Raw genomic sequence first — 15,419 nt, 5'->3', positions numbered from 1 at the left:
CCAGTCATGCCCTTCTTAGAAGAGAGAAAGTTTTACGTACCTGCTTTCTCCTTTGTAATCTTGGAATTTTGGAGTATCCTTGGAAGTAGTGAGACCTCAGGTTTTATTTGCCTATCATTTTAGGTTCTGTTTGCCAACTACGTCCCTGAAATGGTGGAACTTTTTGGTAACAAGAGGAAATACACCAGTTCCTATGAAGTGGTCAAAGGAAAGAAGTAAGTAGCTTTCAAGTATAATTTCTGCAGTTTGAGGTATTCTACTAAGTCACTCTCCCTTTCGAAACACTATTGCCTGGCCTAGATGGATATGTTGGCAAGGTCCTCATTCACTAAAGAGGGCCATGCTGGAATAAGTACCATAAGAAGATATTTGCTGCTTGATACACGCTACCATCTAGATGCTCATGGGAGGATTAAATAAATCAATGACAGATATGTTGTCATTCAGTGTCACGTGCTGATGGTGCCAATATTTGTACATTCCTTATCTCAGACTGTTCTCTTACCTCCATTACTGATTGTCTTACTCATTTTAACCATGTGGTTGACTCATGGCTAACTTTACATAATGGATCCACTTAAAGTCACAGTTCAAATTTAAAGTAATTCAATTCAGTTGTCTTAGCCCAAACTCCCCTAAAGCTCATCCATGGGAAGAGGTTTGCTAGAGTGAGGAGGGGTTTCAGCCTGTCCTCCAGTCCTTCACAGATCACCTGTTTAGTCCATGCCACAGCTGTTTGTTCCCAGGAGCGAAGTGGATTTGGAGTTGTTTTTACTCTGCTTCTCTGTGGATGTATGTTACCTCCATTGCCATTATGATTTTTCATACCTAAGAAGAAGATAAGGAATTGGAAATCTCAAATTCAAAGCGATTCTTTTTTATTTAGTCTCTTACCTGCTGTAGAGGAAAGAGGTGCAGTGGCGATAAACTCCTTTGGAGTGATGTCTTAACACAGTTGGATAAAAACCAACATTGATCCAGGAGTATGAAGAGGAAGGTAACAAAATGAAATGAATGAAAAACAAATATTGAAAACAATGAAATAAGCTAGATAAGCCAAAGTCTAACCCAGTTCATCTCACACATGCTAAATAGGCCAATAAGGTCTGGAAAATATAAGTTTAACTTAGGCTAAAATTACGCTTTCAGTTTTCTTACATGACTAATGGGAGGAAAATAGCTTCTTTATGTATATGAAGCCTAAGGAAATTGACGGCTATTTTTCACCATAGAAGTTACATGCATAGATTTGTGGACCTGTGCTAGATGTCTCTCCATTGGACTCACTTTTTTTGTGAGTACTAGATAATTTTAGATGCAGAAGATAAACCAAAATAACCTAGATTCTGGTGCTGCCTCAGCCATAGTATTTGACTATGGGAAAATCAGTGAGCCATTCCGAGCTCAGTCGTTCCTCACTGAAAAAAGATGGCACCAGCCAATCAGGAGTCAAGTGGCAAATCAAGTGAAATTAACACACGTGCAACTCCATTATAAATTATAAATAACCGAGAAAAATCTAGCAGTTACGATAGTTATCCTTAAATGCCTGAAAAGCTATGTGTAATTCAAATGTGTGGAATCATTCCCTACAGAAATCTTATGCTCCTTTTGTATACTGGAGATGCAGTCCTTGGTGTTTCTAAGTTTAAAATCTAGGTGGAACTTTTTTTTTTAACATCTTTATGGGAGTATAATTGCTTTACAGTGTTGTGTTCGTTTCTGCTGTATAACAAAGTGAATCAGCTATATGCATACATATATCCCTATATCCCCTCCCTCTTGCGTCTGCGTCCCAGCCTCCTTATCCCACCCCTCTAGGTCGTTGCAAAGCACTGAGCTCTCCCTGTGCTATGCAGCTGCTTCCCACTAGCTAGCTGTTTTACATTTGGCAGTGTATATATGTCCATGCCACTCTCTTACTTCGTCCCAGCTTACCCTTCCCCCTCCCCATGTCCTCAGATCCATTCTGTACATCAGCATCTTTATTCCTGTCCTGGCCCTAGGTTCTCCATGACCCTTTTTTTTTTTTTAGATTCCATATATATGTGTTAGCATACAGTATTTGTTTTTCTCTTTCTGACTTACACACTTCCTAACACCATACACAAAAGTTAACTCAAGATGGATTAAAGACCTAAATGTAAGGCCAGACAGTATAAAACTCTTAGAGGAAAACATAGGCAGAACACTCTATGACATAAATCGCAGCAAGATCCCTTTTGACCCACCTCCTAGAGAAATGGAAATAAAAACAAAAATAAACAAATGGGACCTAATGAAACTGAAAAGCTTTTGCACAGCAAAGGAAACCATAAACAAGACGAAAAGACAACCCTCAGAATGGGAGAAAATATTTGCAAACGAAGCAACTGACAAAGGATTAACCTCCAAAATATACAAGCAGCTCATGCAGCTCAATATCAAAAACACAAACAATCCAATCCAAAAGTGGGCAGAAGACCTAAATAGACATTTCTCCAAAGATGATGCAGATTGCCAACAAACACATGAAAAAATGCTCAGCATCGCTAATCATTAGAGAAATGCAAATCAAAACTACAATGAGGTATCAAATACCAACTTTTATTTCAAAGTAAGTTTAAGCTAATTGTCCATCTCGAAATCTAGGCAGGAAAATACTTCTGTTCCTGGGATGAACCACCTCCCATGTTTTCACTTTCTAGGTTCATTGTGGTCTGTGGAAACATCACTGTGGACAGTGTGACGGCTTTCCTGAGGAATTTTCTCCGCCATAAGGCAGGGGAGATCAATACTGAGATTGTTTTCCTGGGAGAGTAAGTGTATCTGTGTGACCCGTGGGCAGGGAATACTTGAAATACGTGTGAATATTTGTAATGGAAGAAAATTGCCCTTGCGGTATTAATTTTTAAAATTCGGAAATACTAGTAAGCAATAAGTAAGGAAAAAGCAGTTCATGACCAGAGTTAACCTCTGAAAATATATCTTGCCAGGTGTTTTTCCCAGTGAAACACTGGGAAATGCCTATTTAATACAAAAAGAGTTTTAAGTAGGCAGCATGGTTTCTAACTGTTCTGTTTTACAATTTGGGTTCCTAATGAGATTGAGCAATTTTTGTGTGTTTTGATGGTTTGTGGGTTTTTTGAAATGGCTCTTCATTTCTTTTATCCTCTTTTCTATGAGGAGGGTCCTCTGTTACTTTGCTGACTTTTAAGCCCCATTATATTTTTATATTAGCTGCTTTGTGAAATATGTTGTAAATATTTTTTCCTCTCCCTTTGCTTTTTAATTTTTATGCATGCTTTTGTTGTAAATCGAATACAGAAGCATCCGCTTTACATGGACTCTAATCCATCAACTCTTTCCTTTTGGCTTTCTGCTTTTCTGACATGCTTAGACCCCTCTGTCCCAGAATTAAGTAACTATCTCTCTAGCATTTTTAGTTTTTCATATTGAAATGTTTTATATTTAAGCTCTCTGGAATTGACTTTGTGTAATGTGTAGGGAACTAACTTCTTTATTTTTTTCCAAATGGTCTATCCATTATCCAGACATCACTCACTAAATAAGTCACCCAGATATGAAGTGACATTTTGATTTTATCCAGGATTGCCTATCAGATCACCTCGGCCTTCACGCATTTCATAGTTGAACACTGTACTCTCTTTACATCTGACACCTTCAACCCACCGTTACCTTGGGCTCTCAGGTGGAAGATAACCAGTAAGCATTTTGAATTTCTTTATGGTGCTGTTGACAGACAGCCAAGAGTTCTGCTTCAGGATCATTGTCATGCCTGTCTTTTCAATAATTTGTGTATTACTTGAATCCTTACTTAAAAAATAGTAAAAAACAAAAAAAAAAACCCCAAAGTGCTAAAACCAGTGATAAGAGGCTAATAATTGTAACCCAGCTGAGACAAAGAGGAAGTCATTAAATGTGTGGAAAGTAACTTCTTTTATCGGCTGATGTATTTTCATAGACTAATGTAGGTTATTGTAGGTATTTGTCAAGGTAATGAATGAAATTTCTTAAATGGTACAAAATGTTGGAAGTGTCTATCTAGAATTTTGTCAATTACATCTATACTCTGAAGACTCCAGAATTGATGTCCCCCACTAGACATTCTCTGTGGCTTCATAGTCACACAACTAATTGCTCACTGGGTATTTCCACCCCCGTGTTTCAGAGGCCCCTCAGACTCAACATTTTCAAAAGTAAACTCAAGAGGGAAGAGATATGGGAACATATGTATATGTATAACTGATTCACTTTGTTATAAAGCAGAAACTAACACACCATTGTAAAGCAATTATACCCCAATAAAGATGTAAAAAAAAATCTCAATTCTAAAGAAAATAAAAAGTAAACTCATGATTTAATGTCCAACTTTTCCATCTCACAAGGCAAATTAAAAACTTTTAAATTAAAAAACAAGAAGGAAAGGAAACAGCTTTTCCTGCCTCAGCAAGTGGGACCTCATCAATGCGGCTCCTTAAAACAGCAAACTAGGCATTGTCTTTGACTTTACTGTCTCCCTCAAGCCCTGTGTACACGTTCATCATCAATAGCATCTCCTACATAAATCCTAGTTCTACCATTTTGTCTCCACTCTCACAACCCTGTTCAAAGTTCCTATCTTGTCTCTCCTGAACTTCTGTAAAGGCTACTTTATTGATCTGTTCTTTCTGCTCAGAAGCTCTTCTGCTTTATGTGACTGATTTATTTTCATCTCCCAGCACTCACAGTCCTTCCCTGGCAACTTATCTAAATTAACGTCTCCTAATCCTCCTATCTCATCACTCCATTTATTTGCTTTAAAGCAGTTATCACAGTCTGTGATTGTGGTGGATTTTCCTTTGGTGCAGAGGTTCACATTACCTTTTCTTACTGTACATTCATGCTGCTCCTCTCAGTAAACCTGTGCTGGCCTTTGACTTAACTTGAGAAATAGAATTCAGCAGAGGGAAGACTGTGGTATATTGTTTTTTAAAAGATGGCTACCAGAAACCCCTCCCAAATGTTTACACATATTCTCCTCCTCCTATCAAAAGTGGAGTCTTCTAGCTTCCCTTCTATTGATCTGGGCTGGCCTTTTGACTCATTTTAACCAATGAAACACGTGTAAATGACTGAGCCAGTTAAAGGACCAACCCATAAAGAGCCTATTACCTTCTGTGTTCAGTGTCTTGAAACCCTGGACCACTATGTGAGAAGTTCACCTCCTCCTCCAGGGGGAGGAAGCCCATCCAGCTGTCAGCTCCTCCAGAAGCCCAGCTGAGGCAACAGACGTGTAAGTGATGCCATCTCAGAGGTTCTAGCCCACTAGAGCTCTCAGCTAAACAGAGTCATGTCTCCAACAAAACTGCATGGAGCAGAAGACTCACCCAGCTGAGCCCAGTCAAAACAAAGAATTTCAAGAAATAATAACTCATTATTTTAAGCCACAAAGATTGTGCCAGATTTTGTGCAAACCTAGGTAACTGATATAGAAATTGGCACTTTTCTTTCTTTGGTTACTTATTATTTAAAGCAAAACAATATCCAAGATATTATATTATAAAATGTCATAAAGGTAAAATATTAATTTATGTTTCTATAATTCAGGATAACTAGTAGCATCCAACAAAAACTAACTATGGCTGAATTAACAGAAAAAAAAGTTGATATTATGTAGCTCTCAAAACATCCAGAAGACCAGATAACTAGGCTTAGAGAATATACAACAGTGAATAATGATGAGATACTTATTTCCTTGAGTAATTTGTATTGTTATTGTGCCTGAGTGGGTACATAAATATTGATTTATTATTCTTTATATTGAATGCATACATCCTATGCACTTTGTATATGTGCAGGTTTTCACAATCAAATGAAAACTTTCTAGAGTTGAAAAAAAGATATCAGTTCTCAGATTGGAAAGGTGCCATAATGCTGATCAGGATAAATGAAAATCATGTACACACAGGCACGTTGTCATAGCATGTAAGGCAGGGGTCCTCAACCCACCTGTCCGCAGCCTGTTAGGAACCGGGCCGCACAGCAGGAGGTGAGCGGCAGGCGAGTGCGCGAAGCTTCATCTGCCACTCCCCATCGCTCACATTACCGCTGAACCATCCACCGCCCCACCTCCCATCCATGGAAAAATTGTCTTCCATGAAACCGGTCCCTGGTTCCAAAAAGGTTGGGGACCGCTGATGTAAGGGTCACCTAATTCAGCAGTTGTTGAGGGATGGGGCAGATCCGTGTAGGAATCCAGAAGATAGTACTATTCCAGAAAGTAATATAGGAACATAACTTACACATCAAATCGCAAAATACTTATCACCAAATGTTTAACCCCTTCCTATTTTTCCAGTCTTACTGCTCAGAGATAACTATTTCTTCCAAGTTTAAATCTGTGTTTGATCACTCCTTTGACTCCTCAGTTGTACACAGTATTTATTCATCACCTGATATTTTGCAGATGTGTATTATTCATCCCTCTGCACCACTTTCCCTTCTTCAGTTGTTCCATTATAGTTATCTTCTAATTTGTAATTACAGCGACAGTGTTTATATCATTATGGCTGATAAATGTTGGTCTTTGATAACAGTACACCTCAAATTTTTTTCTGGTACTTAATGATCACCTCCTTTTTATATGTCTATCATTAAATATTTTCCAATAGATACATCACATGCATAGCAATAAATATTTTCTAACTTTTTCAACATTAAATAATCTCATAAGAATAAAAGTTGAGTGAAAAATTCCCAAGAGTTGCACAGGAGTCACTGGAGCTTAGAAAAAATATCTTAGAACTTACGTTTATTTTTTAAATAGCAAGGTAATAATTAAGCAGCATGTTTAAAACTCTTTATTCCAAATTATAACTCAGAAAGACAATTACATAGAATTACAATACACATTAAAATGAATTACTGTGAAGTGAACACCCATGTAACTACCACCCAAATCAAGATATATTCTATTACCAGCACCCCAGGAAAACCCTCCCCAATAATAACCCAGTCTTTCGTCCCTAGAGATATTTATGATTTTGACTTTATATCTTACATTTATTAATTGTCCTATCTCCTATGTTTATTTAGAATATTTAAGTTTTTCCTGTTTTTAAACTCACATAAATGGAATATAAATTTATTTGCCTCAATAATGCGTTTGTAAGATTCATCCGTGTTGCAGCTGGATGTAGCTGTACCTATTCATTTTCACTGCTGTGTAGTAGAGCATTCCATTATATGAATACACCACAATTTTTCTTAATCCGTTCTACTGTTGGTTGACATTTCTCCTCAATTTTGTCTATTATGAAGAATGTTGCTTTGAAAATTCTTATATATGTGTCCTGGTCCCCAGGCATTAAATTGCAGGGTAGTAAATCTTCCTGTAACAGAACTGTCAGTCATTCAAAATGTTTTTTTCTGGTCTGCACTTCCACCAGCAGCCCTGAGAGCTCCTTTCACCATATACAGCCTTACTACCGCTTGGAAATGTTGCTTCGCATCCTACCTAACACTTAGAAACATCAGTCTTTTTAGTTTTAGCCGTTCTTTGGGATAGTGTTTTGCAAGACAGTGTATCTTATTGTGGTTTATAATCTCATTTTTCTGGTTAGTAATGAGGCCAAGCATATATTCATATGTATAAGCCATTTGGATTCCCTCTTATGAAATGGCTGTTATCTTGCCCATTTTTTAAATTAGAATGTAGTTGATTTACAACGTCGCGTTAGTTTCTGGTATACAGTAAGGTGATTTAATATATACATATTCTTCTTCCTATTATTTTCTATTATGCTTCTTTTTGCCCATTTTTATCCTAAATTAAGTGCAGATCTGCCAGTGACAAGCTCTTTTTTTTTTTTAATGTAAGGACATCTTTATTTTCTTTCTATTCTTGAAAGATAATTTTATGGATATAGAGTTCTAAGCTGCCACATTTTATCCTTAAGAGCCATGAAAGTATTATTCTGTTGATTTCTGGCTTTTGTTGTCGCTATTAAGAAGTCTGTTAAACTATCTTCTTTAATGAATTATCTTCTTAAAAAAATTATGTGTTGTACTTAATGTGAAAGTATGTTATTTACTATGATGTGTGTAGTTGTGAATTTCTGATAATTTATTGTGCTTAGTATTCATGAGTCTTCCTGAGTCTCCGGCTTGGTGTTTTCCACCATTTCTGGAAGATTCTCAATTATTTCTTCATATATTGCCCTTGTCACTATGTTCTTTCTCCTCCTTTTCTGGGAATTCAATTATGTTAGTCCTTTTTTTACTGTGCCAAATATATTTCTTACCCTCTGTTTTGTATTTCTCCTCTTTTTTGTATCTCTGTGTTACATTCTGGATACTTCATTCTGAACTACCTTCCAGATTCCTACTTCTCTATCTGTGTTTAATCTATTTACAAACTCATTCATTGAGTTTTTAATTTGAGTTATTGTATTTTTCAGTTCCAGAATTTATATTTGGTTCTTTATCAAATATTTTCTGTTTTCATAGTTTCTTGTGTTTCCAAGGTTACCTTTTATTTATTTCAATAAAATAAACATAATTATGTTGTAGTTTGTGTCCAGTAATTCAATGTCTTAAGTCCTTGGTTTTTCTTGTCCGTTGTTTCCACTGGTTGTTACACATAGTATCTTCTTTTCTTTGTATGCTTTTTTGTCTTAGATTATGTGCTTATTCTTCTATTAAAAAATATTTACAGAAATAACTTGTAGCCTAGAAAAATATTACATTCTTCCAGAGAGGATTTTTTTTTAATTTTTATTTATTTATTTATGGCTGTGTTGGGTCTTTGTTTCTGTGTGAGGGCTTTCTCTTGCCCCGTTGTGACAAGCGGGGGCCACTCTTCATTGCGGTGCGCAGGCTTCTCACTATTGCGGCCTCTCTTGTTGCGGAGCACAGGCTCCAGACGTGCAGGCTCAGTAATTGTGGCTCACGGTAGTTGCTCCGCGGCATGTGGGATCTTCCCAGACCAGGGCTCGAACCCATGTCCCCTGCATTGGCAGGCAGATTCTCAACCACTGCACCACCAGGGAAGCCCCCAGAGAGGATATTTATTTACTTCTTCCAAGTACAATGGGGCACCCGTGCCTTAGGACCACGTAAATCCAAATTCAACGCTCGATGTTCACTGTACTACCCAGGTGACAAACTCAGAATGAAAGTACATCTGAAAACTAATTTATTCAATTTTACACTTCTTCTATGCCTGCATACCTTTGTTATGCCAGGTTAAAATTTGGAGAAGTTACTAAAGTCTTCATTTTGTGTGTCAGGGGAGCTGGAAGTTTTTGGACCCCTTACCCTATGACATCACCAGAATGTTAGCTCAGTTTGGTAGCTGTATCTTCTGAATTACTAAATGCTTTGGGAGGTGGGGGGACTGGACTTAACCTCCAAGACCTTGATTTCTTCTAGATTTTGGCCTGGAAATTCTTCGCGGTCTGGTTATATCTTTCATGATTTATTAGATGTTTTTATATTTCATCCAGCATTTTTATATATCCTTAGTAGAAGGTTGGCTGAAATTATCTAGTTTACTATGCCTGAAAACAAAGGCCCCAGCTCTAATGATGTTTAATATATGAAAACATGCAAAGCTCTCACTTGTTCACATATGTTTTAAGGGAATAGGGGAAGTTTTACTCGAGGATTGACAAATTCAGACAATTTCCAAATATTGCCGTTGATAGTGGGCCAGATAATACACGTATTGTATAGTCTGTTATAAGGATTTGACTTTAAGGAAGTTGCCTTTTCTCCGAGTCAGTCCTGAATTCTTGGAGGATTTTCAGCAGAGGGATGACATAACTAGATTTAGTTTTCTTCTTTAGTGTTGGGAAATTAGAATTGGATTTATCGTAATTCTTACAACAACCTTTGTACTTATACATAAGCACATTTTGGTTGTTTGTTTTTGTAAGTAGCTGTTTTTAATAATGCTCTAAGTACCAGTACATGAACTCACCATCGAGACAAAATTCAGGACAGAACCCGTATCTAACTATATGATCCTACCCACATTTCATACTGCTCTCAGTTGTTTTGTACATCATCATCATTCTTTATCTCTCCTACAGTTTTATTGCAATTATGTACAGTCTTAAAATGTTTAGCTGTGTTTAACTTTACAGAAGGAAGATCACACCAATGGAATCTTGTGGTACTTAGATTTTCCTCATTTTATATTTCTAAGATACACTCATTTTTCTGAGTGTTGCTGTAGTTAATTGTTTACTGTTATATGATATTGCATTGGCAGAGTAAACCTTAGTTTATTTATCCACTCTTGGTGTGATTTGCATTGTTTCTAGATTTTTCTATTGGAAATAATTTTATTATTAACATGGCTTATGTATGGCTCTTAGTGGACCTGTGCAAGAGTGTCTGTGTATGTGTGTGTGTGGGGAGGGTGGTTTAATGGTGTGAAGAATGTGAATGTTCATTTTTAAGAGATAGTATCATTTTTTACTAGTGGTTGCACCGTTTTTCAAGCTTATCAGCAATCTGTAAGGGACTTTGTGTAGTTGTACATCTACATTCTTTCTGACAGCTGGCATGGTCATACTTGTTAATCTTTGCAGTGGAATCAGCGTAAAGTGGAATCTCATCGTGGTTTTGATTTATAAGCCTCTTATCACTAAGTATGGAGTTTCTCTTCATGTTTATTAGCCATACATGTTTCCTCTTTCCGTGAAAAGCCTGTTCATGCATTTTACCTGTTTTTCTATTGGATTGTTTGTGGGGCTTTTCTTATTTAATTTCTAGGAGTGCTTAACGTATTCTTGACACTAACTGTTCATCAGTGATCTGAACTGTAACTATATTTTTCCAGTTTATAACTTGTCTTTTCACTGAGTATGAGAAGTATTTTGATATTCAAAAGTTTTTAATATTATCATAGTTCAAATTTTCAATCATTTCAATTGTATTTAATGATTTTTTTGGTTTTTGCGTAGGAATTTTTCCATATCCCAATATTTTAAAGATATTTAATTACATTTCCTATTAAGAATTTTTAATTTTTGTCGATGTTTAAATCTCTAATTATACTGGAATTTGTTTTTTTATGGCGTGACGTATGAATAAACCTTCCGCTTCTTCCATAGATAAGCATCTTATCAGTGCTAGTTATTGAATAAACCCTTTTCCCCTCACTGATCTGACATGCTACCCGTATAAATAGGTCTATTCTGTGTTTTTTTAAATCAATTTATCTCTTACTGCATTAATACTATGCTTTTTTAATTGCTAAAGATTCATAATTAATCCTTATACATCTTAGGGCAGGTTTTCCCTCCTTGCTCTTCTTTTTCCAATAGTTGACAAGCTCTTCTTGGCCCTTTATCTTTCATATAAATTTGATAATCATTTTATCATGAACTATGAAAAACCCTGTGGAAATTGATGGGAGGAATCTAATTGAAACTTTGGTTTAAAATTGATTTTTTGTGTTACAAATTCTTTCTAACTCTGACTATACTATGGTTGTCTACTTATTTAGATCTCACTTAGTGTCTCAGTAATATTGTATAATTTCCCAGGCTTGCTGATGTTTATTATATATTATGTAATTTTACATATGTGTATGTGTAATAAATATATGTGACGTATATATTTATAAGTACTTGATATTTTCTGATATATTTGAAATAGTGTCTTATTGTATTTTCTACTTGTTTGCTTTTGGTATGAAAAACCAGAATTGACCTTTGTGTATTAATCTTCCATTCATCCATATTGTTAAATTAGCCTCTATTTATTTTTCTGTAGTGTTTAGGGGTTTCTATGTAGATAATCATATTAGTTCAGATAAAGAGAGTTTATTTCTTCCTTTCTAACCCTTATGTGTACTGTGTATCTTTATTTTCTTATTGCTCTTGCTAAGACATCAAATATAATGAGAAAAAAGCAATAGTTGTATCTCTTCTTCATTTCTCATTTTAAAGAAAACTTTTCTCATATTTTCCCACTAAGGCCATCCTTTTTATTTTAAAAATACTCTTTATTTGGTTAAGGATATTCTTTTCTCTTCCTAATATACCATGAGTTTTATTTCTTAACTGTGAAAAGATATTTTAATCAACCTTTTCTGTGCATCTGAGGTGTCTGTGTCATTTTTAATTTGTTAATGTGATGAATTAAATTAACAGTTTTGCTATAATGGTTATTTTGGCTTCGTAGTATTTGTTGGGGACCATTCTCTATTTTTAAGGTGTTTGAAAGACTTTGTATAAAAATGGGATTATTTGTTGCTTGAAAGTGTGGTAGAAGTTGCCTGCTAAACCATTTAGAACTGGTGGTTTTAAAAATTGTGTTTAGTGTGTGGGTCTATGTATGTGTTTTGTTCGTTTTTGTTTAGTTTTGAGAGTTTTTAATCTCTACTTTGCCTGTAGGTATTTTTATCTTCTTTCAGTATTATGAGTCATTTTTGTCTTCTCTTTTTCTCCATCAATTTTACTACAGCTTTGCCTATTATATGAGTGATTTTTTTTTTCAAAGAACCAGGCTTTGTCTTTGTTCATCTTCTCTCTTTTATTTTTCTTTTCTATTTCACTGTTTGCACTCTTGTGTTTATTGTCTCTTTTCTTCTTATTTCTTTGGGTTTATTCCAATATTAATGTCCCAAGCTATAACTTTCCCCTAAAGCAGGCTTTTATTGTATCCAAAGACTTAGATATTTAGTGTTTTCACATAATTAATTTCTAAGAATTTTATACATTTCATTATAATTTCTTCATAGCTCATGAGATTTTTAGCAGTCTGTTTTTCAAAATTTCCAACTATGATGAATATTTTTTAATTTTTTTGTTATTAACTTTTACTTTAATTGGACTGTGATCAGAGGTCATTATATGTACGGCAGCTTTTTTTTTGCAGTGTGTTGAGGCTTTCCTTATTAGTCAAGTAAATTATCATTTTGGTAAATATTTGTGTGCTGTTGAGGAAAATTAGAGTTATTCACACTAGCCATTATATGGAAACAACCTAAGTTTCCATCTATGGATGAATGAACAAAGATGTGGTGTATATATATATATATATATATATATGTATATATATATGTATATATATTTGAATGATATGAAATATCATTCAGCCCTAAAAAAGGAAGGAAGTCCTGTCACTTGCAACAACATGGATGAACCTGGCAGGCATTATAAGCTGGTGAAATAAGCCAGAGAGAGAAAGATAAATGCATGGTGTCACTTATATCTGGAATTTTTTTAAAAAGCCACACTTAGAGAAACAGAAAGTAGAAAGATGGTTTGTCAGGGTCTGGGGATTGGGGGAAATAGGGAGAGGTTGGTACAAAGAGTACAGACTTTCAGTTTTAAGATGAATAAGGTCTGAGGATCTAATGTAAAACATGGTGACTATAGTTGATAACACTGTATTGTATAATTGAAACTTGCTAGGAGAGTAGAATTTAAATGTCATCACCCCCCCAAAAAGGTAACTATGTGAGGTGGTGGATGTGTTAATTAAATAATGGGAGGGATCCTTTCATAATGTATACATACATCAAATCATCATGTTGTACTCTAAATATCTTACAATTTTAACTGTCAGTTTTGCCTCAGTAAAGGTGAAAAAAATTTAAATTAGATATCCTAAATATTGTTTGCAGAATTATAAATATCAAACTTGATGATTATTTTTTCTCCTTGATCTGTCAGTAATTGAGAGAGATGCATTGAAATCTGTCATTACAGTGGGAGGTTCATGTATTTCTCTCGTTTTGTTAAAATTTTTTGTGTATTTAGAAGCTATTTTATTAAATTCATAGTTGTTTTAGAATGCTATGTCTTTTTGAATAATTGAAATGTTTTCATTGGTCCTGAACTTCTTTGTTCTTAGTAATTACCCCCCCTTTTTTTTGCATTAATCTGATTTGTATTTTTTCATGTCTCTGTGATTGATTGCCCCTGAGCTTCAGACCCATTTCTGGAATTAGGCTAGTGGTATCCACATCACCTAAGGACGTGGATTAATAATGGAGGATGGATGTTTTCCAGGAGAGGATTAGAGTTTTTATTAAATGCACTAAATAATATAACAGTCTCTAAACCAAAGCCAATCTTCCTTTTCCGTATCTGGCACTATGTTCTTTATCCAGGGTTCCTCCTTCTTTGGAATTGGAAACCATATTTAAGTGCTACATGGCCTGTACAACTTTCGTTTCTGGATCTGCGCTGAAGTGGGAGGATCTGAGGCGAGTTAGGGTGAGATCTAGTTCTTTTCCTCCTTGTCGTTTTCCTAAGCTGCAGCAATTAAGACGATAGTGTGTATTGCTCTTCCTAAAGGATTACTCCAGACTCTTGAGTTGGGGCAATACGACTTCTTCAACTTTAAAAACTGATCATAAAGAAATGTTAGTAATTGACCTCCAAATCCTTCTTGACAGATACCAAGCAGACCTCACTATTTACCTACATTTTTACTTAATTTTTTTAATTTCACTAAATTCTCTATCTAGAACAGTTTTGTGTTATCAGTCTAAGAGATCTGAAAAAGTTGTGGATAGCAGAAGTGTGTTAGATCTTTCTATCCAAGTGGGATTCTTACCAGATGACAGATTTCTAGGAGTCTGTCAGCTTTTACCGGCTTCACCTAAACACACTGATATGCCCTCTGATAGGAAAGGCATGAAGGAGAATCGCAGAGATCCCAGTTAGGCTGAGACTAAAAGAGATGAACAACAGCCAACCCTCTAGACATCTTGCGTTTAAGATGAAGGCCAACTTCCTCTCACGTTTTAGGTTTCTCACAATCATATGGAGCAAAAGGTTCGGTTTTTTTTTAAAGCAGAGATCTATAGAGTCAACACAAAGAATTGAAGCAAAAATTGGCAAACACAGTATAATCTTTCTCTTTCCTGCAACTTGGGGTTATAAGAGCCACTTCAGTAATTTTTTTGCTATTCTGAAAGGTTAATAACTATACAGGAAGTTGCTTAAAAATATCTTATTACTCATCACTAGTCATAAATTGACATTTCTGGATCATAGGAAAAATATCGTTATGCACTTGTTCCATTTTAAAGCAATCTACATCTGTGTTGGAGACTCTGGTCCGTCTATGCAGCCCCTTTCAGCATTTGCTGGACTGTGATTCTGATGTAAAGACATCCTTATCACAAGTCCTTCCCAAGTGTGCTCTCTTTCTTTTTGGAAATTGTATGATGAAACCATAAGAAAACCCCAAAGGGGAACACGTAAGCATTTCCCATATATAATTAACAAGGTGGCTGCTGTTTAATCTTGAAGAATAGGTGGACTCTGCAGAAGCATGCCTGATTATAGCCAACCCTCTGTGCAGTGATTCACATGCTGAAGACACTTCAAACATTATGAGGTAAGAAGCTGGCACTGTGTCTTACATGCTCCAGTGCTGATCTTATTTTTACCTCTTTTAAAATA

General features: G+C 35.6%; 1 protein-coding gene across 1 annotated transcript in view; it reads left to right on the top strand.

Moving 5' to 3' along the window:
• KCNU1 (potassium calcium-activated channel subfamily U member 1) overlaps positions 1 to 15,419 on the top strand; it is a 136,915-nt gene that overhangs the window by 28,404 nt on the left and 93,092 nt on the right. Inside the window, exons 10-13 of the mRNA XM_065900076.1 lie at positions 124 to 215; positions 2,688 to 2,798; positions 14,117 to 14,222; positions 15,272 to 15,354. Of these exons, the coding sequence (XP_065756148.1) occupies positions 124 to 215; positions 2,688 to 2,798; positions 14,117 to 14,222; positions 15,272 to 15,354 (392 nt within the window). The remainder of the gene's footprint in view (positions 1 to 123; positions 216 to 2,687; positions 2,799 to 14,116; positions 14,223 to 15,271; positions 15,355 to 15,419) is intronic.

Source organism: Phocoena phocoena, chromosome 21, assembly GCF_963924675.1.
Source record: "Phocoena phocoena chromosome 21, mPhoPho1.1, whole genome shotgun sequence".
In the NCBI taxonomy this organism is placed as follows: Eukaryota; Metazoa; Chordata; class Mammalia; order Artiodactyla; family Phocoenidae; genus Phocoena; species Phocoena phocoena.
Note: the sequence above shows the minus strand (reverse complement) of the source record. Positions and strands in the feature narration are given on the sequence as shown.